Source organism: Diceros bicornis, chromosome 22 (assembly GCF_020826845.1).
Source record: "Diceros bicornis minor isolate mBicDic1 chromosome 22, mDicBic1.mat.cur, whole genome shotgun sequence".
Lineage (NCBI taxonomy): Eukaryota > Metazoa > Chordata > Mammalia > Perissodactyla > Rhinocerotidae > Diceros > Diceros bicornis.
In genome coordinates, this window is record NC_080761.1 from 53,120,247 (window position 1) to 53,147,881 (window position 27,635).

The 27,635-nt window shown below is 42.4% G+C and overlaps 1 protein-coding gene across 1 annotated transcript; it reads right to left on the bottom strand.

The window, feature by feature from the left end:
* Nucleotides 1-4,699: 4,699 nt before the first annotated feature.
* Nucleotides 4,700-27,593, bottom strand: SMU1 (SMU1 DNA replication regulator and spliceosomal factor). The gene is made up of 12 exons (XM_058565959.1): nt 27,492-27,593; nt 24,479-24,689; nt 23,003-23,155; nt 21,578-21,688; nt 15,275-15,403; nt 13,483-13,602; nt 11,740-11,856; nt 10,691-10,818; nt 9,995-10,121; nt 7,939-8,106; nt 6,452-6,604; nt 4,700-5,208 (listed from the first exon to the last, which is right to left on the bottom strand). Exons 1-12 carry the CDS (start codon nt 27,515-27,517, stop codon nt 5,110-5,112), a joined length of 1,542 nt encoding a protein of 513 aa, XP_058421942.1. The 5' UTR covers nt 27,518-27,593; the 3' UTR covers nt 4,700-5,109.
* Nucleotides 27,594-27,635: the final 42 nt, after the last annotated feature.

A 27,635-nucleotide genomic window follows, 5' to 3' on the forward strand; every position in this document is an offset into this window, starting at 1 on the left:
TATGTTTAAAAGTTATGTTCACAGGCTTAAATCTGGATATCAGAATTTAAGCAATTGAAATGTGTGAATGTCTCCTTAATATACTGATTACAAAGCATTTCCAGTGTGTCACCACAGGCTTTTTTTTTCCCAGATTAGAGCATTGGTTTTTCACTAAGGTAACTTTTCATTTAACTAGTTAAAATGAGTAATACAAAAAAATACTATTTAACTATAGTTCAATATTTAATACTAAACAAGGGTGGAGAACAAAACTGGAGGGGTAATGAGCCAAAAAAGGATTTTAAAAACTTGGCAAACACCAGAATGAGAATATGAGAGCGCCTTTTGCCTCTTGATCCTGTCTCGGGTTCTGCTGTATCTTCTGTAATCAGCTTAACATTTCCAGCCTGGAAGTGGCCCACATCCTAAGTTCCCGCCATAGAGAGCAGTTGAGTTAAAAAGGAGAGACTAAAAACTTGGTGTAAGGAGTAGTTCCCAAGCCTTCAGTGTTTCTTGTCATAGTGACATTGATTGATAATAACCTCTCCTCCTCCTATGGTTCATAACCTTTCCCTCTTCTATGATTCTTGGGTTATCTTTTTAGTCTGTGTGCCCTGATATGTTTGAATATGAAGCAGGTATTCAGGAAAGCGTAACAAATCAAAGTATTCAAAATAATGGTTATGACAAATTTGTTTTTACTGGGCTTATATACAGATTCTAAAAATTTCCACAGTGAACCTCTATTGTAATATATTTAGGGACTTTTAAAAGACATTTTAAAAACGAAAATAGAAAAATCATTACACAAGGTTTTCCACATTATCATTAATGTGGGAAATACAAATCAAAACCACAGTGAGATTCCACTTAAAACTAATCCCAAATGAAAATAAGTGAGAATTTGGAGAAACTGGAACTTTGTACATTGCTGGTGGGAATGTAAGAGGGTACAGCTGCTATGGAAAAGTTGGGCAGCTCCTAAAAAGCCAAACATGGAGTTGTTATATGACCCAGTAATTATGCTCCTTGATTCAGATACTTGTATGCCAGTGTTTATTGTTAGCGTTATTCACAATAGCCAAAGGGGGAACGACTCGTGTAGCCAACAGATGGATAAACAAAATGTGATATGTTTGACAGACACAAAAGGACAAATATTGCATGCTGCTGCTTATACGACGTATAGGCAAATTCATAGAGACAAAGGTTGCCAAGAGCTGGGAGGAAAAGGAATGGAGAGTTAGTGCTATAGTCTGTAAAAAAAAAAAAAAAAAAAAAAATGCCTGTTAGATCATTGACCAAGGTCATCACAGAAATACACATGCTTTCACACAAGTGCAGTTCCTGGCCCCAGCATTAACTGTTTTCTCTGTGGTGCTTCCCTTGCCTACTCATACTTGCAGGGAATAAATAGAGGCCGATGTCCTGTGAGGGTGCTCATGGAACATGGCAGGTCTTTATGTGAAACTAGCATCAGATCTTTTCTGCATATGGTACTGGTTCTCAACGTTAGCTACAATTGGAGTACCCGGGAAGCTTTCAAACATGCTGATGCTTTGAGTCGCACTGTCAGGGGATTTTGGTGTAATTGAGCTGGGTGTAGCCTAAGCATTAGGATGGTTATGTACAGCCAAAGTTTGGTGCCACCAACATAAGGACATAGTTGTATTAACCACGTAGGACAGTAATGCAACTGTTAGAATTGCTGTGGAAGGTCAAGTAATGCCAGCCCTTGATACCGCAAGAGGGAAGCTCTGACAAGAGAGCCTCCCAGCTTACCACCTGCACACTTCATTGCAATTTCTTTGCAAATAGTATAAGAAAACGAAGCATGGGCTCTAAAAAAGCACAGTGAATGAAAACGTTAGCAAGCCACACCAATACAAAGATGCGCTTTCAAGGGTTTCTGAAGTCTTGTACCTTTATTTGGTTATCTCACCAACTTGTGAGACTGACAGAAGAATCAAAGCACCTACTTTATAGATGAAAAACTGCTCTCTAGGCTACTGGTTCTCAGCTTGGAGTGGGCTTGGCTGAGCCCCACTGCCACAGCTTCTCATTCTGTAGGTCTGGGGTAGGACCTGAGAATTTGCCTTCCAAACAAGTTACCAGGTGACACTTAGAACCACTGTTCTGGCGCAAGTAAAAAGACATCAAATGACAGCAGAGACTGAATCCAAATTCTTGTAATTCAGTGTTTTTTACTCATCTCACTGCCTATGGCCAGTTTCGATAAATTAAGTTTTAACAATGCGGAGAAACAATCCATGGGTTCTGTTCTTCTGCCCAAACCTAAAGACAGAAGAAACTGACAGCAGCTAGATTCAAAGAGAAAAGGAATTGAGCTTTGGAATCACCTGGTTTTCAGTGAGCTCCGTGAGCAAGATGGCAACCTCTGGAAACCTGTTTCTTATGTGTATAATAGAAATCAGAACAGGCTATACCTCACAGAGAAAGAAGGCTGCTTACGTAAGAAGGGCGGGCTCAGCAAACGCTATTTATTAGTGGTAGTAGTACGAGTTGAAAAATAAAGACTGGTGAGGAAGATACTAAAGTGCACCTGAGACTGTTTTTTTTTTTTTAAAGTTGCCCTGAAATACGATCATCAGGTGGTTCAATGTTTTCTGGAGTTACTAATTCAACAGCTGAGCCAGGGGTAAGACAAATGTCCTTACTCGCATGGCGTTAACACGAATGCCACAAATTGTAAGTGATGTATGGGGTTAAGTGGGTGGGCTGAGCAGAGCTCCTCCCTGGGAACCTGACACACCTAGTTTCAGCAGGGAGTTCGCCTACATGGCCGGCATCCGGATGCGCTCTTTTGGCCTCTGCTGCGGTAGAGAGGCCAATAACACGATCTGACTGCCAGAATGTGAAGGGAAACCAGCCCAGCAGCGCCAGCAGACGCCTGCAGCCCGACAGTTGGCTCCGGCGAGGCGCAGGGCTCCCGTGACTCCAGGACTCGCGGGCGCTGGGCAGCTGTGCGGGCCAAGGAGCACAGGCGCCCTCTTCCTCCTCGGCCTCTGTCCCCAGGCTCCCCCGTTTCTGTACTGGAGAGATGGCCACATGGCCTTCAGGAGAAAAGCCAGGCACAGAGTAAGGGGAAGCACATATCCACTTTTGAACAAAATAAGTAACAACAAACTTTTTAGGTTTGTACAAAATGACGAAGTTAGTTGTAGACAGATGCACAAGGGTTACCTGGAAACAGCAGAAGATTCATTTTTTTTTCACCTTTGTGTTTACTTGTTACACTAATGCATTACTTTATTAAAAAGAAAAAATACAAACAACGTTAAGCTCCCAATCCAGGCCTCTCCCCTTGGCCTACCTTGACGCTACCATTTTTGTCCAGCACAGGCCTTAGTGCTGACCCCACTGCACGGCCTGGAAAGCCTCCCTCTATCACTTAGATCCGGAACCCATTCCCCTCTAGTTCCCATTGGTCCTTTCAGGGCCAGCCCCTTAGGAGGCCTTTCCTGACTCAGGAGGCTGGATTAGATGCCCTTCCATCCCATTAGCAAAAAAGAACTCAAAATTTTCTTTTACCCCACTATTTTAATCACTCCTTGTAACTTGCTTTTTCTCCCTATCCTATGACAAACTGTCTTTTTTAACTGTCCTCCAGCACTGTGCACGAAGAGGCAGCGTCTGATAAAAACTCGTAGAAGGAATAAGCAAACCGCGCTGGCCAGATTCTTGCTTTTCTCACGACTGCCTGTTCACGAGGTCCTGGGCTCAATCAAAAACCCAATTTTTTGAGGTTTTTCTAAGGGATTTTAGGATAAGCTGTTTCCTCTTCCCAACTTCAACTCCGTTTACTTAAGTGCAGGCTTCTTTCACTGGGATGGCAGACTGCGTTCACATGGACTCATGGATTCACGGCTATGTTCAACTCCCAAAATGCTAGCAAATGACATTTTGTCAAAAAGCTGCAGGTTCTGTGGCAAAAGAAAAAAAAGTTTTGGGACTATGTCTAGGAAAGAGGGATTTCTCAGTACTGCTAAGTGAATTTAGCCAACATTGAGCATTACTGTGTGCCAGACACAGGTTCAGGCTGTATTTCAAGATACAATCAAAGGGAAATTAGAAGGCTGCAAAACTTATTAAAAACTTTCCTCACTAGTTTGTACCTAACGCTAAAACTACAAGGGGGCATAAAAGGCCTACACAAACAAGGTCTCACATTCCTGAAATGGTACCCAGCACAGCACCTTCATACATCGACACAGGAATTCCATACATCTTTTGTTGAAACATAAGAGAGACACCCACAGGCAAAATATTTTCAAGGGTTTTGTCGGCTCTGAACTTCGTTTCTTTAGCTAACTGGTAATGACACACATCGCAAAAAAGACTTTTCTAAATCCCAGGTCCTTTTCTAATTTTTCTTCAGAACAATAGCACATTTTCAATTCCAAACCCTCCTTCACCTAAGGGAGATGCCAAAACTGAATTCTCATGATGGATCCTGCAACTAGTTCTATTCAGAAGATGCAGGTGATAGTCCCTGGAGTCGGCCAAAACACGTGTGAAGGCACTGCTAAGAAGGAGTGGACGGGTGAGGGCTTTTTCACAGTCTGTCCTTCCACCCTGGAACTGACCTCCCGCTGAACTAGAGAGTCAGGGATAATCACTGTGTCCCACCCCCTCACCTGATTCTAAGTAAATATGTTAACTAGATGAGGACTTATTCACATTTAAAAACAAAGCCTCCAGAAAGGTGTCAAGTTTATTAACATCTAAAAAAAAAACCAGTAAACAGCTACTGAATATGGGATAGTTCCTTATTTACAAGTTTTACTGAAGGAGGCACATTTTAATCAGCATTTCAAATAATCAAAGGAGTACAATTTTTTTCTAGAAACATCAGTATTTCACTCTCCAGGTAGAAGATTATTGAAAACATTAAGTGACTGCCCCAATTAGAAACAGAGAAATGAATACCTTTACAAAATATAAAAAAGGGTAACTGCTACTTAAACATGAATTTTCACAAAATTATTCTTGTGCCTAATTCAGACAATCTGCTTAGAAAGCTGGCCTAAAAAAAAAATAGCAACACATGACTATGTCTTCATTTAAGTACATGCTCTCAAGATACGTTAAAAAGAAAAGTCAAAATTAGGGTTTCCAGAGCTTCAGGAGTCCATCTTCACTGTAGGTAGCAATCAGGTTCTGATGAGGGTGGTGTGCGATGCCAATCACATCCTTCTCGTGAACCTGGAACAGGAAAGGCATGGGGTTAGGGCAGTCAGGTCTACAACTAAGCACTGAAGAGGCTTCCAGGGCTCAGTGGGTAGGAAGCTTCCACAGCCTCCCAGAGGGCTAAGCAAGCACACAAACCAGAGACATGAATGAGGCTGTCACACTGCTGTCCACAGTTTTGTACTGTTTTTCAGGATGTGTGAATAAAACTTTGTCCCAAATCACTTTTGCACTACCACTGATGTTAGTCATCATCTCTGCTTCATAAATGCCAGGCCAAGAAGGGCTGAGACTACACAATTCCTGCAACTCGGTGAACCTGTACTGTCCAGGCCCCTCAGCTAGACGACACGCTCCACCTCATCTGGTTTTGTTCACGTCTTGGATCTGTACTGGAGGCTTCACAGGGCACGTGGACCAAAAGTCACTCCAGAATAATTCAAGACGAGATTATCCTCTAACATGGGCATGTAAATAATTTGTTATATGTTCACTGTACTACTTCTTCCCGGACAGACAAGACTACATTTTCCCTGCCCCCTTGCATTTGGGCTGTGGCCATGTGACTAAACTCTAACGAAAAAACAATGAGGAACCAAGTAATATAAGCCACTTCCAGATGTGGGTCTTTACAACAGCCAGCATAGCCCTCCAGCTCTCTTTTCTCCTCCTGAGATCTTGTAGGCCACATATTCCAAATGGCACAACTAAAAGATGGAGGAGGACTCTCCAACTCATATCATGTTGTGCCATAATAAGAAATAAACTCTCATGGTGTTAAGCCACGGAGATTTGGGAATTGTTTGTTACAGCAGCTGGTATTAACTACTCCTTGTACTGACTCTTTCGACATAGAGCTGCTTAAAAACGTCACATCAGTTTGACAGGATGTTAAGGAATTTGCCTTCGAAAGGACACGGAAAGAACTGGCTATATCTATCACTCTCCAGTGACCCCGGGGAAGATCCGGCTAATCTAGCTGGCTAGACAGGCATGTTCCCTTCCTTCCTCTCTGCTCTATGTACACCCATCCTATCCACTTGAAACTGAGAGCTCAGTGAAGGATGACTTTTCCTGATAGAGGAGGTAATTCCATACAATTTACTTGTGGGCCCTTTATTTTATTTAGTGATAAAATTTTTACATTTTTTATCCCGAAGTTCAGACCAATAGCAGTCTGGAAAAGGCTTCCCTCCAAGTTCAGAAAGACACCAGCATGAACGTCATTTCCTCAGACAGCATGGTCAGTAATACTCACCGTCAAGGTTCTCTCCAGCTTGCCAGTGACTGTGCTGAAACAGTAGAGCACAAAGTCCTCCCCCACACAGTAGATCCACTCGCCACGGGGGGAGAGGGCACAGCACACGAAGTCACCACCTTCTCTCTTACCAGAGCTGAAGCTTCTGACAATCTACATCACACCACGGCCCAAGGCAAAAACAAAACATCTGGATTAGCAGCAGTTCTAGTACAGCCGTTTAAACTGGCATCTTTATGTTGTTATTTCACATTTTGGTTTACTGTCATTTATAATTAGATGACCAATTTCGTTCACCACATGCTAAATCCTCTTGCCTGGGAAATATTCAACAGATAAGCTATCTAAATCTAAAGTCAGCGGTGGACAGAAATGTAGAATTTACAAGTCCCAAGTCACCAATCCTGCTCCTGCTTTTTAGTCTATGGAGCCATTTCACCCTGAAGCCAATTCATCACCACACATAGAACAATTTTCTAATCCAGTACAGCACAGTTCCCAGTGCTCTGTGGACTCAAGCACCCCAGTCTCCTCTGTGTAATCGTCTCCATGCAGCATGGAACTCTGTCTCCAAGACTTTGCTTGCTCTATTTACCATTAAAATCATCATAAATCAAGGTCAGAGAAACCAATCTCAAGAGGTTAAAAGGTTGTGATTCCATTTATATACCATTCTCAAAATGAGAAAATAATGGAAAACAGATCAGTGGTTGCCAGGGGTTGGGGGTGGGGGTGGTTAAGTCAAGTAGAACACTAGGAAGTGGGCAGCTATGGCTGTGATGCAGTGGCCCAACAGATACTGCAGACCAGCCATCTCAACCACGTGTTCTCAACTACTGATTTCTCAGTTACAGGGACTCAAGCAGTGGAGAGAGATCTCCACACACCAGCCCCTGGGTCGTCTCCATGCTCAGCAGGATCCCCAGGTGCCCAAGCCAACTCTGCAGTAGCATCACACCACATTCCCAGGGCTTGAGATCTCAACCTTGATGCTCCTCATGTCCCTGGTGCTACAAAAGTGAGGTGCCTTGGGAACCACACAGGTGTCCTGATTACAATACACATCATAAAGACACCACTGCCCTTCTCCTACTGGAGTCCAAACTTAGATCAAGGGGTAGCTAGGAGATGTCCCAAGTTAGTAAGTCTGAATGCATCTCCCTCACTCAGACAAGGATTGTTAACTTACAATCTTCAATGGGGTTCTGAAGGCAGCTTAAAGACAGATCAGAGCCTCATTTATCCAAAGGATGCAAAAGAAAGAGCGTGATATACAAACACCCTAGAGAAAGGAGGTAACTTTTGAGACACCGAAGAGATGTTCTGTAGACATATAATTTAAGTAAGTGTCTGAAAAACAAGTACAGTGTATATATTTTTTGGAGTGGTGAACCCATATTCAGTTACTGGAGGGGCCAGGACGGAGACACACTGATTTGGGAAGGAACAGCCCACGGGGCCCGTGCAGGCGCCTTCTGAGCACTCACCTGCCCCTGCATGTTCATGATGACCACCGTGTTTGATCTGTTGCAAACCACAAAGTGCTCTGGGTTTTTAGGAAGCAAGATCACACTGTTGACAGTGATGTCTGTCCCTGCAGTGCTGCCCAGGGATTTAAAGGTATTTGAACATTCTGTGGTCTTCATGTTCCAGATCTACGACACAAAAATTTAAGGCATAAACATTTTGGGGGGGTATAACAATTTCTAAAGTTTTGGGGTTTAAAAAATTTTAAATTAGGTTAATAAGAAAGAAAGAATAAAATTGACTCAGAAAAAAAGCTTTTTCCTTGATTCTCATTCCAAATACCTAGCACTGCCATATACAGAGTAAGCACTCATCATCTGTTTGCTGATGAATTGGTATAAACAAAAATCACAAAGCTAAATAATAAAAACCTTTTAAAATCTATGATCTTTTCCTACAAAATTTTCTTTGGCTGAGGAGCTACCTATCTTTAAAATTAGCTATGTGTCAACACTGCTACTGTCATAAATAACCAGAAAGCCACCAAAATCAAATAGGGCTTTTAGATGTACCTGCTTGGGACCCTGTCCTGAGATTCTGATTTGGTGGGACATAGGCTTGTGTGTTTTCAAAATGCTCCACAAATGATTCTCGTGTACAGCTTGTACTGAGAACCACTGAACAGAAGTCACAATGTTAACATACACACGAGGACCCACGAAGTGGAAGCCAACTCCTGGCCACTTGTATTACCTCCTCCAAGCCAATTCTGGTAAGAGTTCTCCCCCATAATGCTTTTCACCTTGCCCTTCTGCTCTGTTAGGAATGAAGAGGTTAAGCCAGACATCACAGTGGTTGAAATCTGAGATGTGCTTAGAGAAGGGATGGACCAAATATTGCCTGGCATGATCAGGACACCACTGACATGACGACGAAAAAAAGCCTCAGAGGCATGGACTATGCTGTGTTTGTTCTGTGCCTTCAACAGAGCTTAGCACTAAATAGATGCTGAATAAACACCTATAAACAGGAGGAAACAGTTACCCCACTAGATGCCCCGGTGTTTATTTTCCTAATAAACATCTCATCTGCCCCATTCTCCTCTCTAAAGCCCAGCTGTCTAAGAGAGAAATGAACATTTCAAGAATCAAGAATTCTAAGGCTTCTAGTGTCTTCTGTCCAAAAGGTCAGTGACATGCTTTACCCCAATCATTGCAGAACTATAAAGATAAGACCACAAAACAAAGAGGCCTAGACAAGCCACTTCTCGATGGCATTTTACAGGTTGTGAGGCCCATACACACATAGAACAAAGAAGGCAAATCCGACGACTACAGTACTACGAGCTCTGTGTATTTCCCCATCCATCCCAAGGAAGATTACACCTCCCACCTTCAGGTTTCTGGTTCAACTCCCAAGCGAAAACAAGCAATCTCAGAGGGTGGTCTGACTTGTAGGTGTCTGTGTTTGTGTTTGTGTTTGTGTGCTTCAACTTCGTAGGTTTGAGATTTGAGGTCCCTAGGCCAATAGGAATTACCCACAGAATATTACTACTGCCACAGACTCACCTCAGTTATGGCTAAAGAGCTGGTAAAGAGGTTTACCCACAATTATCACCACTGAAAACTCCTCAAGCGGCAAAAACAGAATTGTTGTTAGTGCCACGGAGCCAATTCTGCCTCCTAGTGACCCTGTGCACAGCAGAGCAGAACCCTGCCCGGTCTTTCTGTGCCATCCTCTCACTTTCCGGTGCTACATCAGACAATGCTCTGCTGCTATCCCTAGGTTTTCATGGCCAATTTTTCGGAAGTGGGTGGCTAAGTCCTTCTTCCTAGTCTGTCTAGTCTGGAAGCTCCACTGAAATCTCTCCACCATGGGCGACTCTGCTGTATGTGCAATACTGGTAGACACGCAGCCACCACAGTATAACAACCAACAGACAGGTGGTGTGGTTCCCTGACTGGGAAACAAACCTGGGCCACGGTGGTGAGAGCACTGAATCTTAAACACTAGACCCCCAGGGCTAGGCAAAAATGAAACAGACACCCCAAAATAAACCAGCAGCAAATACTTAACCTTCACAGTGCCATCAGAGGATGCACTGATAATATAATGTCCATCTTGGGTAAACGTTGCTTCATTAACAAAGGAGGAATGACCACGAAATTCCTTCAGGGTTTTCCCAGATTTTAAACCATGAATTCTGTCACAAATAAAAACAAATGGAAAGAACAATTAATATTCTATATATTATGGCTGGGACCAAGTACTGAATGCATTTTAGATGAATTATAGAAGCTCATGTTATAATACTAAGTGAAGAAAGAGGGCTATGCAATTATGTATGCAGTATGATTTTCATTATGTCAAACAAACAAAACGAAAACAAAAGCTTTGCATTGAGACTGGAAGAAAATATGCCAATACTACCACAACCTTCTGTGCAAGGACAGACTTCTAGGTCTCGGCTGGGTCCCAGGAATCTGTATTTGTAACACGCCCTCTAAGGTGATTCCGATGCAGGTGGGTCCACAGACCACACTTTGAGAAACATGAAACACTGCTATAATCCCTTTCTAATCTCTCTTCTGGGTACAGACTCAAATGGACAAGACAGCACTGTGTCAGCTGTCCTTTGGGGAAATGAGGTCTCACAAACCCTCTCTCTCCATATAAGAGCATCCTAGGGAAAGCATGAGGAATCCCCAGTCCCTCCCCCGGGGCTGCACCACCTCAAAGCCAAATGAGGGCAGTCTGGGGAGTCTTACTTACCTAATGGTCTGGTCAAAAGAGGCACTAAGGATCTGACTGCTGTCCTTAGAGAAGCTTAGGCAGGTGACACCTTTACTGTGGGCCCTTTCAAATCTCCTTAAACACTGTCCACTCTGAATTTTCCATACCTTTATTAAAAAAAATAGTAAAACTTGTAAACTGAGTGTTCCACTCTAGCCCACAAAGCCAAGCAAGAGGCAATGCTCAGTAATGTACTAAAACAGTATTAAAAATGCACGCTAATGGCTGAATATGGTATGTCTGGTTCACGGAGTACAACGATAACTTGAATCCTTAGAAACTCAAAATTTTTTCCTTGTAAATTATTAACACAAAAATTTAGACTCTAAGTTCACTTAGCAGAGACCATTTCTGTATTTTATCGAGCCCAGGGTGTTTTACCAGCAATTAAATACACGCCACAGACAATCAGCTGCAGATCATCCCATTCCCTAAAAAACCAAAGTACAAAACATCATACAAGGGAGCCAGGGTGGTCCAGCAGAAAGGGCATGAGCAGATCTGGACTGACGTCCCAGACCTATCACTTACCAACTGTGTGACCTTACACGAATGATTGGGCCTCCCTAGGCAGAGTGATTATTAGGATTAACAAGAAAAAGTAAAGTGACAAGCATAAGGGTGATGCTCCATAAAGAGCAGCTGCTGAATATCACGTGTTAAGACACCACCTCACACAGAACTCCCAGAACATCTACATCCAAGAGCTCATGCCTCACACAGAACTCCCAGAACATCCACATCCAAGAACTCATGCCTCACACAGAACTCCCAGAACATCCACATCCAAGAGCTCATGCCTCACACAGAACTCCTAGAACATCCACATCCAAGAGCTCATGCCTCACACAGAACTCCCAGAACATCCACATCCAAGAGCTCATGCCTCACACAGAACTCCCAGAACATCCACATCCAAGAGCTCATGCCTCACACAGAACTCCCAGAACATCTACATCCAAGAGCTCATGCCTCACACAGAACTCCCAGAACATCTACATCCAAGAGTTCATGCCTCTAATCCACACCTTGATTTTTCCGTCTTGGGCCCCAGTTGCTAACATTTCTGTATCTCTGCTGAAGCACATGCAGAGGACAGCATCATCCATCATCATAAAGTTATCCTGGGCCTGGTACTTAAGATCCTAAAGGAAACAATGATAAGCAGTTATCAAAATAACACAAGTTACCCCAGGTCTCTGCAAACTCACTAACAGCAGAATAATGGATTGTGCCTCCTCTTCAGCTCCAAAGCAAAGGACGTGCCATGCACACGTGTTCTTAATGAACAGCTGACAATGCTGGGAATAATTCTACACAATTCAAATTAATACTGTCAAAAATGCCAACACAATACTCTTCATCTTTTGCTTACTAATCTTTTCTAAGCAAAACTTCTCTACAGTTTCATACTGCACATCTTTAATAAATCTGTATTTATTTTAGGGGTATGATGTGAGAAACCAATGCTTTTTCCAAATTGTCAGCTACTTTTCCTAAAACCATGTATTGACTAAACTATTTATTTGTGATATTTTTTATCATCCATTATTGTTCAAACTGAAGTATCTTTATTTTTCTAAAGTGAGACTGCTTCACGGTTTTAAAAAAAGCAAACTATATAGAAATACATAAAATAGAAAGTGAAAATCATTCATAAATCCACTACCCATGGAGTAGAATTTAGTACTCTATGATAAAGATTACATTTTAGGGCCGGCCCCGTGGCTTAGCGGTTAAGTGCGTGCGCTCCACTGCTGGGGACCCGGGCTCGGATCCTGGGCGTGCACAACTATCTACTGGGACTTGGGGGGGGGGGTGGAAATTACATTTTAAATTAGTGGATTGTCAATAAATAGCTACTTGGAAAAAAATTAAGTTGGATCTACACCAACTTTATCCCCCTAAACAAATTTCAGATGGATCCAAAATTAAACATAAAAGTACTAGAAGAAATTGTGGGAGAAAAGATGGATAAATATGATGATACAAAAAATTTTTAAGTCTATCTATCAAAGTCAAAAGACAAACATCAAAACTGAAAAATGTTTGCAGGGGCCAGCCTGGTGGCATAAGCGGTTGGGTCACATGCTCTGCTGCGACGGCCCGGGGTTCGCCAGTTCAGATCCCGGGTGCGCAGCGCCACACTGCTTGTCAAGCCATGCATGCTGTGGTGGCGTCCCATATAAAGTGGAGGAAGATGGGCCTAGATGTTATTAGCCCAGGGCCAATCTTCCTCAGCAAAAAAAAGAGGAGGATTGGCATTGGATGTTAGCTCAGGGCTGATCCTCCTCACAAAAAAAAAAAAAAAATGTTTGCAATACATATTACAAAGGTTGATTTCCTCAAACTATAAAGAGCTCCTACCAATCAGTAAGAAACAATTTAAAAGAAAAATGGGCAAAGGATATGAACAGACTTCAAGGAACAGGAAATACTGGCGGCTTTTCATAACTTCATTCATAATATGAGAAACACAATTAGTACTACAATTAGGTTAGACTGAAACAAAGTAATTGCTTACATATAAAAAGAATATTCTAGGAAGGTTACATAAGAAACTGGTAACTCTGGCTGGACCAAGGAAGGCAACTGAGCAGCTGAGAGACAAGGGTGGGAGCAAGACTCTTTACTGAATAATTTTTCTATTTTTTAAAATGTACATATTACCCATTCAAAAAATAAATTTAAATTATAAAAATAACAGGTAATTAAAAAACAATAATAGATAATTCTCCCACTAGAAAAGTTAATTTTTTTAAATGCTTTACCTTCCTGATTTTTCCAGTCGTAAAGTTCCATACTTCAATGAATCCATCAACGGACCCAGTGACCAGATACTGACCATCTGGAGAAAATCGAGCACACTCCACATGTGATTTCTGACCAAACTGTTTCAAATGAAACATGAAACAGATGCATTTTTATCTAGTGGCCTTAAAACAATTCCCATCTTAACCTTCTGAGAAACCCTGCCCTAGCATAAAGTCATAGCTAGCCTATATTATGGAATATTAGAAGGGCGTTTTTGTACCTGGACACAGGGAGATGGTGGATATATTTTCTCTGACTGGTTTTATGTCTAAGCTCAGTTGAAACTAGTTTTTTTTTAATGTGAAGTTGATATTTCCAAAGAAAAGCAAAAAAAACTATTTTAGCATGGGACTTCGAACAAATAATCCAGTTAACTCAAATAGTAAGTTTTTACCAGAATCAGCCACTGTTAGCATGACTTTCACACTCAACTTAATACGGCATATGTTCCTGTTGTGTATCTGGGGGAGAAAATTCATTTTTTCAAAATAAATGTCTGTTCCTACACTATTTTGTAAACAAGTTTTTCATCACTGTTTCTTTTTATGACCTTCATTTAATCAATTGATAACATGTGGCTAACTCTAGGAGACCTAGTTAAAGCTGATAGACTGTTTGCTTGGGAAATGTATCCTGAGCATTTACCAGCAATGATGCTTCCAATAACAGATGAGAAAACGAGACAGATGAGAACAGAGAAAAGCTCTATTATGAATTCCACTTTAAATGCCAAAAAAGGAAAGTGTTTATAACAGAAAATCGTAGCCCAGCAGCATAATTATAATGGATTTCTCTGTCTCAGAGCTTCAGCCAGGGTAAGTAAAGGTGCTGCTCAAAAATATCTTTACATGCGAGTCAGAACATATAATCCAGAAAAGACAAATTCAAAACACTAAGCCAAATTGAAAGATTTGAGGAATATGAAATATTTTAAAATCCATAAATTCAATTACAGCACAAACCCAGAGAGAGACTGTAACATAAAGGAGATGCCAAAGGAGCAAATACTTGTAATTCTGGGAACTGCAGCAATTACTAATTGTGCTGTTTTCTAGAAAAGTCTCAGATTTTCTGGGCCGGCCCCGTGGCTTAGCAGTTAAGTGCGTGCGCTCTGCTGCTGGCAGCCCGGGTTCGGATCCCGGGCGCGCACCGATGCACCGCTTGTCCGGCCACACTGAGGCCGCGTCCCACATACAGCAACTAGAAGGATGTGCAGCTATGACATACAACTATCTACTGGGGCTTTGGGGGAAAAAAAAATAAAATTATAAAAAAAAAAAGTCTCAGATTTTAAAAAAAAGAAACAAGAACCAGTCATAAGATGAGGAAATTATCTTCCTCAAACACCACACAAACCCACTTTACGATCCACACTTGGTACTTTGCCTGACATGTAGAGGCAAAAACACACATGTCGAACAGGACAAATATACAGAGTTCACAGTAAGTCCCAGGCTTAACCAAAGAGCTAACCAACTGTTCTTCCAAATGTAGGCCCCGTGGAAGGAAGTGCAAGGGCAGACGAGGGGACAGAAGTCAACTGTATGTCCACTTGGTTATACACGTGAGGTGAGCCACTGCCAGGCCACGGGAGGAGCCTAGTGGTCACCAGCAGCAACCCCGAACGCTGTCAGAGCTGGAGAATGAGTTCCGCTCCCCAACCCAAGCTCCTGGCACAGGGGCTGGCTGAGCAAGCACATGTTCAGTCCTCAACAAACGATTACCGACCGACACGTCGAAGGATCCTACCTTAATATGCCTGCTCAGCTGTGTAGGAAACTTTTCCTCTTCCACATCTTTAACAGCTGCTTTGCCTCGGAACAAATCTATGGTCATGCCAGGAGGAAGCAAGCCCTGGTGCTGCTGCCACTTCAGCGCCTATGCGAAAAGAAACGTACAGTAATCCACCCAGGGGCTTTTAAGATCTGGTCCTGATTGCTCAGACAAAGCCAAGCCCCAAAGGATGAGGTTCACAGGAAACTGTGAGCCAGCCAGACCCTACCATCTTTGGCCATTCAAACACAACATAATCCGTGCTACTCTACGTGTCCTGGGAACACAGGCTGGTCTCAGGGTCAAACACAACATAATCCGTGCTACTCTACGTGTCCTGGGAACACAGGCTGGTCTCAGGGTCAAACACAACATAATCCGTGCTACTCTACGTGTCCTGGGAACACAGGCTGGTCTCAGGGTCAAACACAACATAATCCGTGCTACTCTACGTGTCCTGGGAACACAGGCTGGTCTCAGGGTCAAACACAACATAATCCGTGCTACTCTACGTGTCCTGGGAACACAGGCTGGTCTCAGGGTCAAAGGGGACTCTGAGAGCCAAGAGTCCATCTTTCCACACCCATTTTCTTATATGTGTCACTCTTTTATTATAAAGAAAATTCGGAAAACAGAAATCTCCCATAGTTCCCACATTCAAGGACAGCCACTATTAGAATTTTATATATTTACCTTCTAATATTTTTCCCATTACATACGTTTAATGTAGCTGTAATTATATGTAAAATTTTATATTCTCTTGTTTTCACCTATCATCAGATCATGCTTTGACATGACTATCATTTTGATGGCTGTACAATATATCCTACCTAGTGCATATTTAACAGTTTATTTAATTAATATTTTAATGGACGTTTACATTGCTTCTAACTTTTCACTCATCTAAGTAATGCTGCAACAAACATCTTTGGACATAAGGCTTTTTCTATTTTGGGCATATCCCTCCCCCCGAGAATAGATTCCTAGAAGAGGAATTACTATATCTAAAAAAGAACATGAATGGTTAAGGCTCTTGATATATACTGCCAAACTGTTTTCCCAAAAAGTTGCAACTTCAAAAGCATTCACAACTGCATTATGGGGAGGGGAAAGTCATGGACCTGGGAGATAGACAGTCCTAGGATAGATTGTTTGCCAACTGTTATTTTGACTCCCAAATTTCACCACCTAAAAAAAGTCAGGAAAAAAGCCTAATTCCTAGAGCTGCTGAAAGGATAAAACAAAATAATACATGGAAAGTCTATATAACAAGCACATGATCAATGTTTATTCCTTTCTCCTTTGGTTATATCAAGAAAACTCAAGAATTTTGCCTATCATTTAAAAGCTTTGCTAATTTACTGAGTGGAAAGTTATACCTTGCTTTAGTAAGTTCTCAGATTAATGCCTTTGAGCTTTTCTCCATGTTTATTAACTAGATATATTTCCTCTTCTGTTTACCATTTATTCATGTTCCTTGCTCGCTTATCTGTTGTAGTCTTAGTATTTTTCTTATCAACTTGTGAGCTTTTAATGCGATCAAGGTATTTGTTGTTTACGTCTGCTGAAAAGAATTTTTTTCCAATCTGCCTCTTTTTTTTTTTGGTGAGGAAGATTAGCCCTGAGCTAACATCTGTGCCAATCTTCTTCTTTTCTATGTGGGTCACCACCATAGCATGGCTTGACGAGTCGTCCAGGATCAAACCCGGGTCACTAAAGTGGAGGGCAACGAACTTAACCACTGCACCACCAGGCGGCCCCTCAACCTGCCTATTTTTGATTGTAGTTTTATAGGTTTCTTTTTATCTGAAGTTAAACTCTTAAGTGATTAAATTTGTTGACCTTTACCTTGGTGTTTACAGGAAGTCCTTCTCACTGCTGTTGCACTGGTTGCAACAGATATTCTTGTGCCACGTACCAAAATGATTCAATCAATGAACCTTCATTTAAATGCTTCAACATTTCTAGGGCTAGTATGCTCTCAATATTCTTCCTTTTCAAAATTTCTTTTTTTTTTTTTGTTTAAGGAAGATCAGCCCTGACCTAACATCCAGGCTAATCCACCTCTTTTTGCTGAGGAAGACCGGCTCTGAGCTAACATCTATTGCCAATCCTCCTTTTTTTCCCCAAAGCCCCAGTAGATAGTTTTATGTCACAGTTGCACATCCTTCTAGTTGCTGTATGTGGGACGTGGCCTCATCGTGGCCGGAGAAGCGGTGCGTCGGTGCGCGCCCAGGATCTGAACCCAGGCCTCCAGTAGCGGAGCGCACACACTTAACCGCTAAGCCATGCGGCCAGCCCTCAAAATTTCTTTGATGAACATACTTTCAAGATTATTTTTCCAGATGAACACTAGAATTCTTTTGTGAAATAGTTCTAATCCTATTGTGATCTTTATTATAATTGCCTTAAATCTAAGAACGGTCAGTCTTATCCAGGAAAATCAATGTTTCACCACTTACTCAAATCTTTTATTTCTCTTGCAAGTTTTGAAGGGTTTTTCCCTTTTTAAAAACGGCAATCATCTATTGCCCACAGAAGTTAGTGCCAGAATTTTTATATTGTATGTTGTTGCTACAAACAAGAGCTCCTTTTTCACTGAATTTTCTAACTGGCTATTGCTAATATATAGGAATGTAATCAACTTTCATATATTTTATATCTGGCAATGTTACCAAACTTTCAAATTATTTCTATGATTATTAGAGTTGAAATATTTAATGTCCCTAAACATTACTAATTTTATTTCTTTACAAAATTCATGTCACTTATTTTTCATGTTTTACTACAACGACCAGAGAACTTTCATCTCCTCAAGACCTCTCTCTAATCAATGCGTACTCTCTGCTGACTCTTTACCCTCAGTCTATAACAGTTTCAAATCACTCCCAACTTTAAAAGGAAAAAATCCCCTCTCTTGCCCTCTGTTCTTTAGCTACTATTGCCCTCCTCTCCCCGCTATCTCCTTCAACAACCAAGCTTCATGAGCCATCCACACTCACTGTCTTCACTTCTCAGTTAACTCACTCCTAACTCGCTGCAATATATCTTCTGTCTCACCTTTCCACAGGAAGTGCATCTCAGACCAGATATCCCAATGGCCAAAACCAGACTCCTTTCTGACCCTAAACTTCCTCATGTTGTCTGTTGCTCTCGACCTTGATGACCGTTTGTCTTCCTGAAACTCCTCTCTTGGCTTTTCTAACGCTCTTCTCTCGGCTTCCCTTTTTATCTCTCTGGCTGTTCCTTTCTCTGTTCACCCTGCTGACTTTAAGTGTTCCCTATGGCTTCCTTCTCAAACTTTTACTTTTCTTATTCTACATGCTTTCCCGGGGTAATCATATTTACATCCACAGCATCAACCACTACTGTAATTTCCAAATCTATGGCTCTAGCCAAAATCCCCAGATTGAGGTTCAGATTCACAAATCCCAGCACCTACACTGGACATCTCCACGTGTACGTCCCATAGGATCTTCAATATCAGTACATCCAAAACTGACCATGTGCCCCATCCCGTCTCTACCTCTCAACAAATCTCCACACGTCTGCCCTTCTTCTTGTATTCTTTACTAAGTCACTCAAACCAGAAACTTAAAAGGACAACCCAGAGCTAAAGCCTCACTTACTCTGCACATCTAACCAATTAAACGTGGAGGAACACGAGTTTATTTCCACTCGCTCTAGAATCTCCACTAAAGTGACGATAATAAAGGAATAAAAATGGTACATGCCCCAAAAGACAAAGCGAATAGAAGAAGAGATGACAGCAGAAGAGAAATGCTAGTTACATTTCAGAAGCTGAAAAGTGAATGGACTGTTGGCAACCAAGAAGAACAGAGAAAAATGAAACCTAATTATACAAGGTGGGGATGCAGAAGCCACAAGAAGCAAGCCAAACTACCTTGCAAATTCCAAAAAGGTTTAGGAACTAGAGGTACCATATACCACTCAAGGACAAGGCATGGCAAGAAGCAATAATAAAATCTACATAAGTGCAGTTAGCTCCCAGGACCTCTCCCAATGCTATGCACCACGTGACTGCCTTGCCCCAGCCTCAAGAGCAGTCAGGTGGTTTATTTTCTGGAAAGGTTGAGATCCTGGGCTCTGGAAAACAAGGCAGAGCTGAGGAGAAGGGCGTGAGAAGCCACAATGAAAACAGGGGATCCAGTGCAAACTGGTATGCTAAACGGTGAGATCTCTACCCTTCACACCCACCAGTATCCTCCCACCTCTGGCTTCAGGACATAGTTCACACCTCCGCCAGGCAGGAAACTAGAGGACCACTCTCTGGAAAAGCTAATGAGCCCAAGAGAATGTATCTATACATACTGACACATGACGATCCCCACCCAAGCTTCCCAGGTTGAATTCTATCAGTTCCCAAGCTCCTCCTTCCATCCCACCTCCACACTGAGTTTCCAAACAGCTTTTCAGTGTTTCACTCTTAAATATGAACCAACAGCCAGGGATCATGAAATATTTGAGGAAAGTTTCTAAACACGGGCACCAAAACAAACAGGTGAAAAAAAGGAACTCAGAGTAAAAAAAAGGCCAATGTAGGGAGGAATATAAAACTTTAAAGACTTGAATAAAAAGAGAGAGGTAAGAGATATTGCACACACAAGTAAAGTCTCAAAAATTTACCTCCATCTACCTTTTCTCAGGAAGTTACTAGAAGTACTCCATGAAAAGAAGGGTTTAAACAATGAAAAGAAGGAAAACATGGATCTAAAAAAATATGACCCCACATAAGGGCAGAGAATTCCCAGAATGGAGATTAAAGAAGTCCCAGTACAGTAACTGTGCAGTGAGCCAAGAGAACCAGCCCTGAGGGAAACAAGAGAGAAGGGCCTCAGGGAGGGTATCAGCAAGGGGGAAAAAGCGACTTTTCACAGTTGTCAGAAAGATTCAGGCTGAATTAGCAAGTGGTACATAGAAAACTAGGCAAAATAAAACAAAATTAAGCAATTATCACAAGGAATCATAAAAATTATGTAAGAAATGAAATGTAATTATCTTTGGCTTGAGCCATATTTATGTAAAGACAATAATGTAAACATTGAACTGATTTAACCAAGAAATGCGAGATAACTATACTGAAAATCTGGAGAAAAAAGAAGAATGTGTGCATGTTCTGGGGCATAGGTATGAGATAAATCATAATCCACTAAAAGAAAGTCAATAGCTAACGTCTAAAAAGGAAAAACAAAGTCAAGTTATAGCAGTATAAGCATGACATTTAGCTATGGAGGCAAACGTCAGGAGAGTTAGAAATGATTGCAGAAGTAAGAATCAGGTGGAGGGCAGATGGGACTATTTTTCCCTATAAGCCCTGAAGTACTAAACTATGCACATCTATTACTTTAATAAAAAGTAAATTAAGAAAAAAGCAGCTTAACTTTAAATCTCAGAATCACTGCAAACCTGTAACAAATAGCTTTTTGGTCCTTTCGTAAATGCAGATTTATTGCAAAGAGGTTATTTACGTCTCCATTAATCACTTGTGCCCTGTGCTGTTTATAAAACATCTATTACAGTCATGCACAGCATAACGACGTTTCAGTCTTTGACGGACTGCATATATGACAGTGACCCCATGAGATTAGTACCATATAGCCCAGGTGTGTAGTAGGCTGTACCATCTAGGTTTAGGTAAGTACACTCTATGATGTTCACATACTGATGAAATCCCCTAACAACGCATTTCTCAGAACATATCCCTGTCGTTAAGTGAAGCATGACTATACTCTAGGCAGTTTTATAATGACAATGCTAGCAATATTACTATTTAAAAAAAAAAGAATCACCACCAGCTGCTATCATTTACTGAGTGTTCATAAGCTTCCAGGCAACATAGGAAATGCTTTGAGTGCGTTATCTCATTTAATCCTTACTACAACACCATGATGAGTAAATGGGATCAGAATAGTTAGGTAACATGACCAAGACCACAGACCTGTAAGTGAGAGAGCTTGGATTCTAACTAGAGTAAGCATCTGTTCCAATTTGCCACAAACAGTGTCCTGGCATGATGATCAACAGTGCCCTGAAGCCATCCCAGACGGAATGATCAAGTCTAGGTCACCCCAATTCCAACTGACTTGAGAGCTCATGTTCTTCAGCACTCATCTATAGTGACTCTCCCAGGAATGATGTGGGTGGCATGGTACCACTGCTGGTACGAGCAGCTCTACAGGTAATCCCCAGTTCTTACGATGTCTACAGGAAATAGTTCTAGGAGCTGACGGTAATTTCAGCTCCACAGGCTTGAATTACCTGTCCCAGCAATGCCATAAGACGAGACGGAGGCACCACGCTGACTTCCCCAGCTAAGGCCTGGGCAATCGCTGCTCTCCTCTTCTCTTTGCTACTTCCATCTGGGTAAGCCTGAAAAAGGAGAGAGGGCAGCATCATTTCCAAGCAGCGGCTACAAGATAAGAGTGTGCTTATTTAAAACAACAATAACCAAGCAGAAACATTCAAAAAGGAAAACATGAAAAGAAACTGCCCAGTTAAACAGGGGATTAATGAAATCGATTAGTTTTTAAAAAGGACTTCCCAATTCTACCCACTTGCATTTCAAAAGTATGAGCTAGGAGAGAAATGAGGTCAGCCAATCTACACTGCTATTTCTGAAAAGGACCAAGTGAATCAGGTCAAGCCAGAGTTGTTTTTCCAGTTTCTGAAAAATCTGCAGAGCCAAGGATTCTTTTCTATCCTTTGGTAATTTCTTTCAACCAAATGACTCCCACCCCAGAAGTTGTTCACCACCTCTAACGTAAAACCTGTCCTGGTATTCTAAACTCCTTTTCCTTTATGCTCGTGGTTTCTGTGAGTTTATTCTAACTTCCCATTATCCGGTCCCTAGTAAGTTCTTCCTCCCCCGATCCAGACAAGCCTCTAGTAAAAGGCTGGGGAGAAAGAATGAAACTTCATATATACTAAGGTTTTGGAAGAATCAAAGAATATCAGTCCCCACACTCTATCAGGAAGCATAATCAGCTGAGAAGCAAAAGCACGAGCTTTTAAGAACCAAAAGAAGTGGGAGGAAACTGCAATTGTCAGGGGCAAGGGACACAATGTCCAGGGAGCACAGGAGCAGTCTGGCAGCACTCAGGGCCAGACAAGCACTTGGGCTAAGGTGGAAATGACATCAGAAAAAATGCTCTGCTTCTTTACTGATCAACACACAATCCTCTAAAAATGGGATGTGTAGGAAGGAAGACCCTCGGATACTCAGAAAACTGAACAAGACTATTCTGTTTAACATATGCAAATTTCAACCAACAAAACAAACAGAAAAGTATTGGGGCCAGCCCAGTGGCGTAGTAGTTAAGTTCGCATGCTCTACTTCAGCAGCCCGGGGTTTGCAGGTTCGGATCCTGGGCTCAGACCTACACACCCCTCATCAAGCCATGCTGTCGCAGTACCCCACATACAAAAGAGAGGAAGATGGCCATGGATGTTAGCTCAAGACTAATCTTCCTCAGCAAAAAGAGGAAGACTGGCAACAGATGTCAGCTCAGGACCAATCTTCCTCACCAAAAAAAAAAAAAACAAAACAAAAAACAAAAACAGAAAAGTATCATTCTCAAAAATTAAATCAAAATTACAAAAAGTATCCAATAAAATGGTAAAAAAAAAGATCACATTATTGCACGTTTTCAAAGTTAACAAGTTTCTTTTCATTACCAGTCATACCTCACGAGGATCAAAATAAGACCTGGCCAAAAGGTTCTCCAGATGAATGTACCGCTCTGGCTGTGTTTGTTTTAACATGATCATGGGGTCAGTCTGTCTCAGAAGAGACCGGGCAGCACCCAATTCACGGAGCTCTATCAATTCCAGAACAACCTGGATAATTGAAAGAAAATGGCTGTCTCAACACATTCTCTTATGAACATTTCTTTTTTCAGTATAATTTCTGACTGAAATGGCCTGCTGAAGTGATTTCCAATATTGGGAAATGCCCCTTCTCCTTTTCACAAGCAATTTCAGGTTGACAACTAAAGTAATTATAACTTCAATCCTTCAACTTCCATCCTTCATTTTTATCTACCAATCTCCTTTCCTCTCAGGCCTCTTGTTCAGAACACAGACGCGGAAGAAAACTAAAGACAGGAATATCTCCATGGGCTCCACAGAAACCTTTCTTCAGTTACCAAAATTTTCTTTAGGGTATTACTAAACTCATGTGGATTGTAAAGAAACAAACCAACTTCCCTATTTTTACTTCAAACAACACTACATTCTTATTTCCAGAAAGTCCACTCTGTTCTGTTGAATAATAATCTGTTTGATATTTGTCCTGGTTTCCTGGCATGGACCTTCTAAAAACCATGGACTTTCCCCAGTGATAGGAGTATCTGCGTTATTCATGAGCCCCTTGCAACACACCTGAGTTAGTGCTAAGGCGACGGCTCAGGATAGGGGCTGGTTACCAGAAACACCAACCATGTGAGTAGAGTTGACGCTTTGAGTCAGCCCAATCTCCAGGGAAGGTTGGGCAGGGAGCTGGAGATTGAATGAAATCCCTGAAAAAAACCTCACTGGAGCTTCCTGGTTGGTGAATACTTTAATGTGCCAGGTGAGAGAGACACCCTGATTCCAAGGAGAAAAGACATTGGAAGGTCTGGTTCAGGACCCTCCTGGACCTCACCCTTGTATGTCTGTTCATTTACCTGGTCCTGATCTGCACCCTTGATAATAAAACTGTAATCATCGGTATAGCGCTTTCCTGAGTTCTGTGTCATTCTAGTGAACGACCAATTCTGAGGGGGTCGTGGGGACCCCTGAATTTGTAGCTGGTTGGCCAGAAGTGCAGCTGGTGTCTCAAGTAAAGGCAGTCTTGTGGAGGACTGAGCCCTTAACTTGTGGAGTCTGCACTAACTCTGGGGGGTTAGTGCCAGGACTAAAGTGCAGTACACTAGTTCTTGTCAGAATAGTTGGTGTCACAATAGTTCATTTCATGATCAATTAAGAAATAATTTCAATTTGGGAAAATCTTGGCTTTTCCAAGAAGAGAAAAAAATACAAAGTAGTACTCAAGCCTTGACAGTGAAAGTCTTAAGGGCTGTTACAGTCCTCTGGTGCTTGAAGGAATGCTCACTGATGCTCCTCAGTCAGGAGGCCCACAACACAAGGCCCCATGGGAATCAGCATCACCTCCGCTCTTACCTGTTCATAGAGGTCAATGAGGGTTTTGTCTGGCAATTTCAGAGACTGTATAGCCTGTAAAACAGTATCCCAATGGCCACTATTAATGTCGGCCACAAAACTCTCAATGCTGTCCACGGTATTCAGAGACACAGTAGTCTCTTCCTGTAACGTGGCCAACGCCCGATGTAAACTGTTCTCTTTCAGGTACTGCATGATGAGACGGATCACACTGAAAGAAGAAAACAAGTCAGCCGGCTCAGGGATCCTTACTCACCAAAGAGGCCACAAAATAAGCCCACTCCAGCTTACCTCTCCTACTCAACCATCCTCCTCTCACTACCTACTTTCCATTTCATTATCATGCGAATACAACTTTCCCAAAACTCACAGAATCTAAGTTACAAGGGACCTTGAGGATCATCCAGTCCTACTTCCAGCTGAGAAACAGGAGCAGTGGGGTTCAGAGAGGGGGAATAATTTGCCCATTCTCACAGTTAGCTAGACAGGGAGTTGGTACCAAGGTGACTCTCTTACTTCCAAGGCCAGAGATTTTTTTATTTTGCCAAGTTTCTTATTAATTTATGATTATATTGTTGCACACTTTAGTGAAATATTTTAAACCTGATCTAGTCATTGACACAGAATACTCTAAATGATTGTTGATTTCCTCCATTTTTAAAGCGACAATCAAAAAACATGAGTTGAGATTTTCTTAAACACAAATAAGTAGAGCTATACTGTACACAAAAGCAAAACAAAACTGTGTGTCCTCATTCACAAAAATAACACTTACCCACTAGCTTTATTACCCAATTTTCAGAACAAGTGAAATAAAAACATTGTGGATTCAGTTTTCTAAGGAAAAGAGGACCCAGACAATCTCCAAATATTGAGAGGATAAGCAACCATTTTCAACACGTGACAGAAAACTTGTAAGTTATTCATAGTTAAATATATATAGTTAAAATTTCTTGATCTTGGGCTTAATATCAAGAAGTCTGGTGAAGAATCTGTTCATATAGACTGTAAAAGTTCACTGTACGCTGCTGTGATACAGTTTTCCTTCTCTTTCCTTAAATGTATGTGTGGCTCACACTGCATTTCTCTTGGATGGCACTAGTACAGAGGGTCAGACTGTTCTGGTTGGAAGGGATTTCAGACTGAAATTTAATCAATTCCCTTTCCCAGGGGAGAAATAATAACCAAAAAACAATAACCAATGTTTACTATGTGTTTACTACATACCAGGTACGGTTCTAAGCGTGTGAGACATATTGATTCATTTACTCCTCAAAACAACCCTATGAAGTAGGTATCACTATTACGTCCATTTTACAGATGAGGATTTGACCGAGTAACAGAGATAAGCGGAAAAATGAAGATTCAAGCTGGCAGGTGGCTCTTGAGCATAGATTCCTGCCAGGAAAGCCACAACACCCTCTTCTTAAAAACTCCCGCAGAAGGGAACTGATTACTGTAGTCTGTAATCTTTTCTCTCACAGCCCCTTTAAGATACCCAGGCTTAGATCCCTGCTATTCTAGTACCATACTATCTTCCTCTGCACACTTCCATTTACACTCCCCAAATGAGACACCCTCTCTACAAAGACCTCATCTTTGACACGGCCAAAATCAAATTCACTTCCTTCAAACACAATGTAATACATAAAGAGCTACAAGCTTCTGAGATAGGCTGAGGTTTGAATAAGAGTTCCATCAGTTACTAACTGTGGCCCTGGGCAAGTCAGTTAACCTCTCCATGCCTGTTTCCTCATTTGTTAAGAAAAATACCTTTCCTGTAGGGCTGGTGAAAGGGTTAACTATACTGCGTATAGTGTGACTAGCATAGAAAATACTTAGCAAATTGTAGCTATTATTGATAATAAAAGCATGCAGCAGCCCGAGGCTGGGAGAATGGTCGGTGTCTATTGTTATTCAAGCCCCAAAGCGTGGGATCCTTTTCCAACTCCCGCCCTGACTTAGTTGTCTTCATCACCAGCACTCTCTATCACCCTTCTTTGCTTTATTTTTCTCCACCACACTTATCACCATCTGTTAAGCCTCATATTTCACTTATTGTTTTTGTCTGTTGTTTGCCTTCCCCAATCACAGCGTACTTTCTATACGGGCAAGGAGTGTTGTCTGTTTTGTTCACTACTGTATCCCCAAGATCTAGAACAGTACATAGCAGACTTCAATATTTGTTGAATGAATAAACTTCGCTTCCTCCTCTGGCAGATCTTCAGGACAAGTCCTCTCCCTCGCTGGCACCCAGGACACAAACGTTGTCTGCTGATTTAATTAAGTGTTGGCAAGGGCAAGGTGGAGGGTGGAGTCCTAGAGAAGTTCACTGAAGACCTTCTTCAGTCACTCATTAGTCCCCCACCCTACCAAATCTACCCTTCTTCTGGCCCAATCTCCAGATTCTGTCTCTCCTTTGTAGCTACACAGAGCTCACACACTAACCAAACTTCAGCGCCAGACAGAGCCTGATAAAACAGCTAGTGGTTCACGCACTCCAAAGGCAGTAATGGAGCCTCTACGGTGTGCTCGGCACCGAGACCATAATGAAAAGGAGCCCCTAGGCGCCTACACGGGCTGGCAGGGTGGGCAGACAGCGACAATACCGGCTAAGTGCTGGGCGGAAGAAGGCAGAGGGGCCGTGCAAGCACAGAGGAGGAAACGAAGCACACTGCTTAAGGGGGGCGGGGAGGGAAAGAAGGCTCAGAGTCCAAGCCCCCTTGGGCCTGGAGTCCAGAGTGGATGGGTAATTCGCTCAGTCACTGCGCGCCGGGAGTCAATGCGCGTCCTCCCCCCGCCCCGCGCCCTCCCCCGGGGCTTTGGGCTTCTGCTCCGCTACTTTCCCACGGGGCCGCCTCCGAGATAGCCAGATCCAAGCAGCTTCTCTGCGCGCAAGGCGATGCTGCTCCACCCCCCAGCCTCTCGGACGCCTCCCCCGGGGCCCCTTCCACCCCGCCCCCCACCCTCCCGGCCCCGCCACTCCGCGAACACCCGCCACCGCAGGACTCACTCCGAGGACTCGATTTCGATCGACATTGCGCTGTCTTCCCAGGCGCAGGCCCCACTCGACTCTCAGGCCCAGGAGCGCAACACACCAACGACACCTCCGGCAGCCGCCTAAGTCACTTCCGCTCGACGCCCGACGCCTGCTCTG

Bases quoted from the DNA above. Each gene is read 5' to 3' on its own strand.
- SMU1 (XM_058565959.1), bottom strand. From the start codon at position 27,517: ATGTCGATCGAAATCGAGTCCTCGGA. The intron at 15,404-21,577 runs GTAATTCAAGCC...CTTTTCGCATAG, and splicing joins TTATGGCATTGCTGGGACAG to GCGCTGAAGTGGCAGCAGCA. The intron at 10,122-10,690 runs GTAAGTAAGACT...TATTTGTGACAG, and splicing joins TCTTTTGACCAGACCATTAG to AATTCATGGTTTAAAATCTG.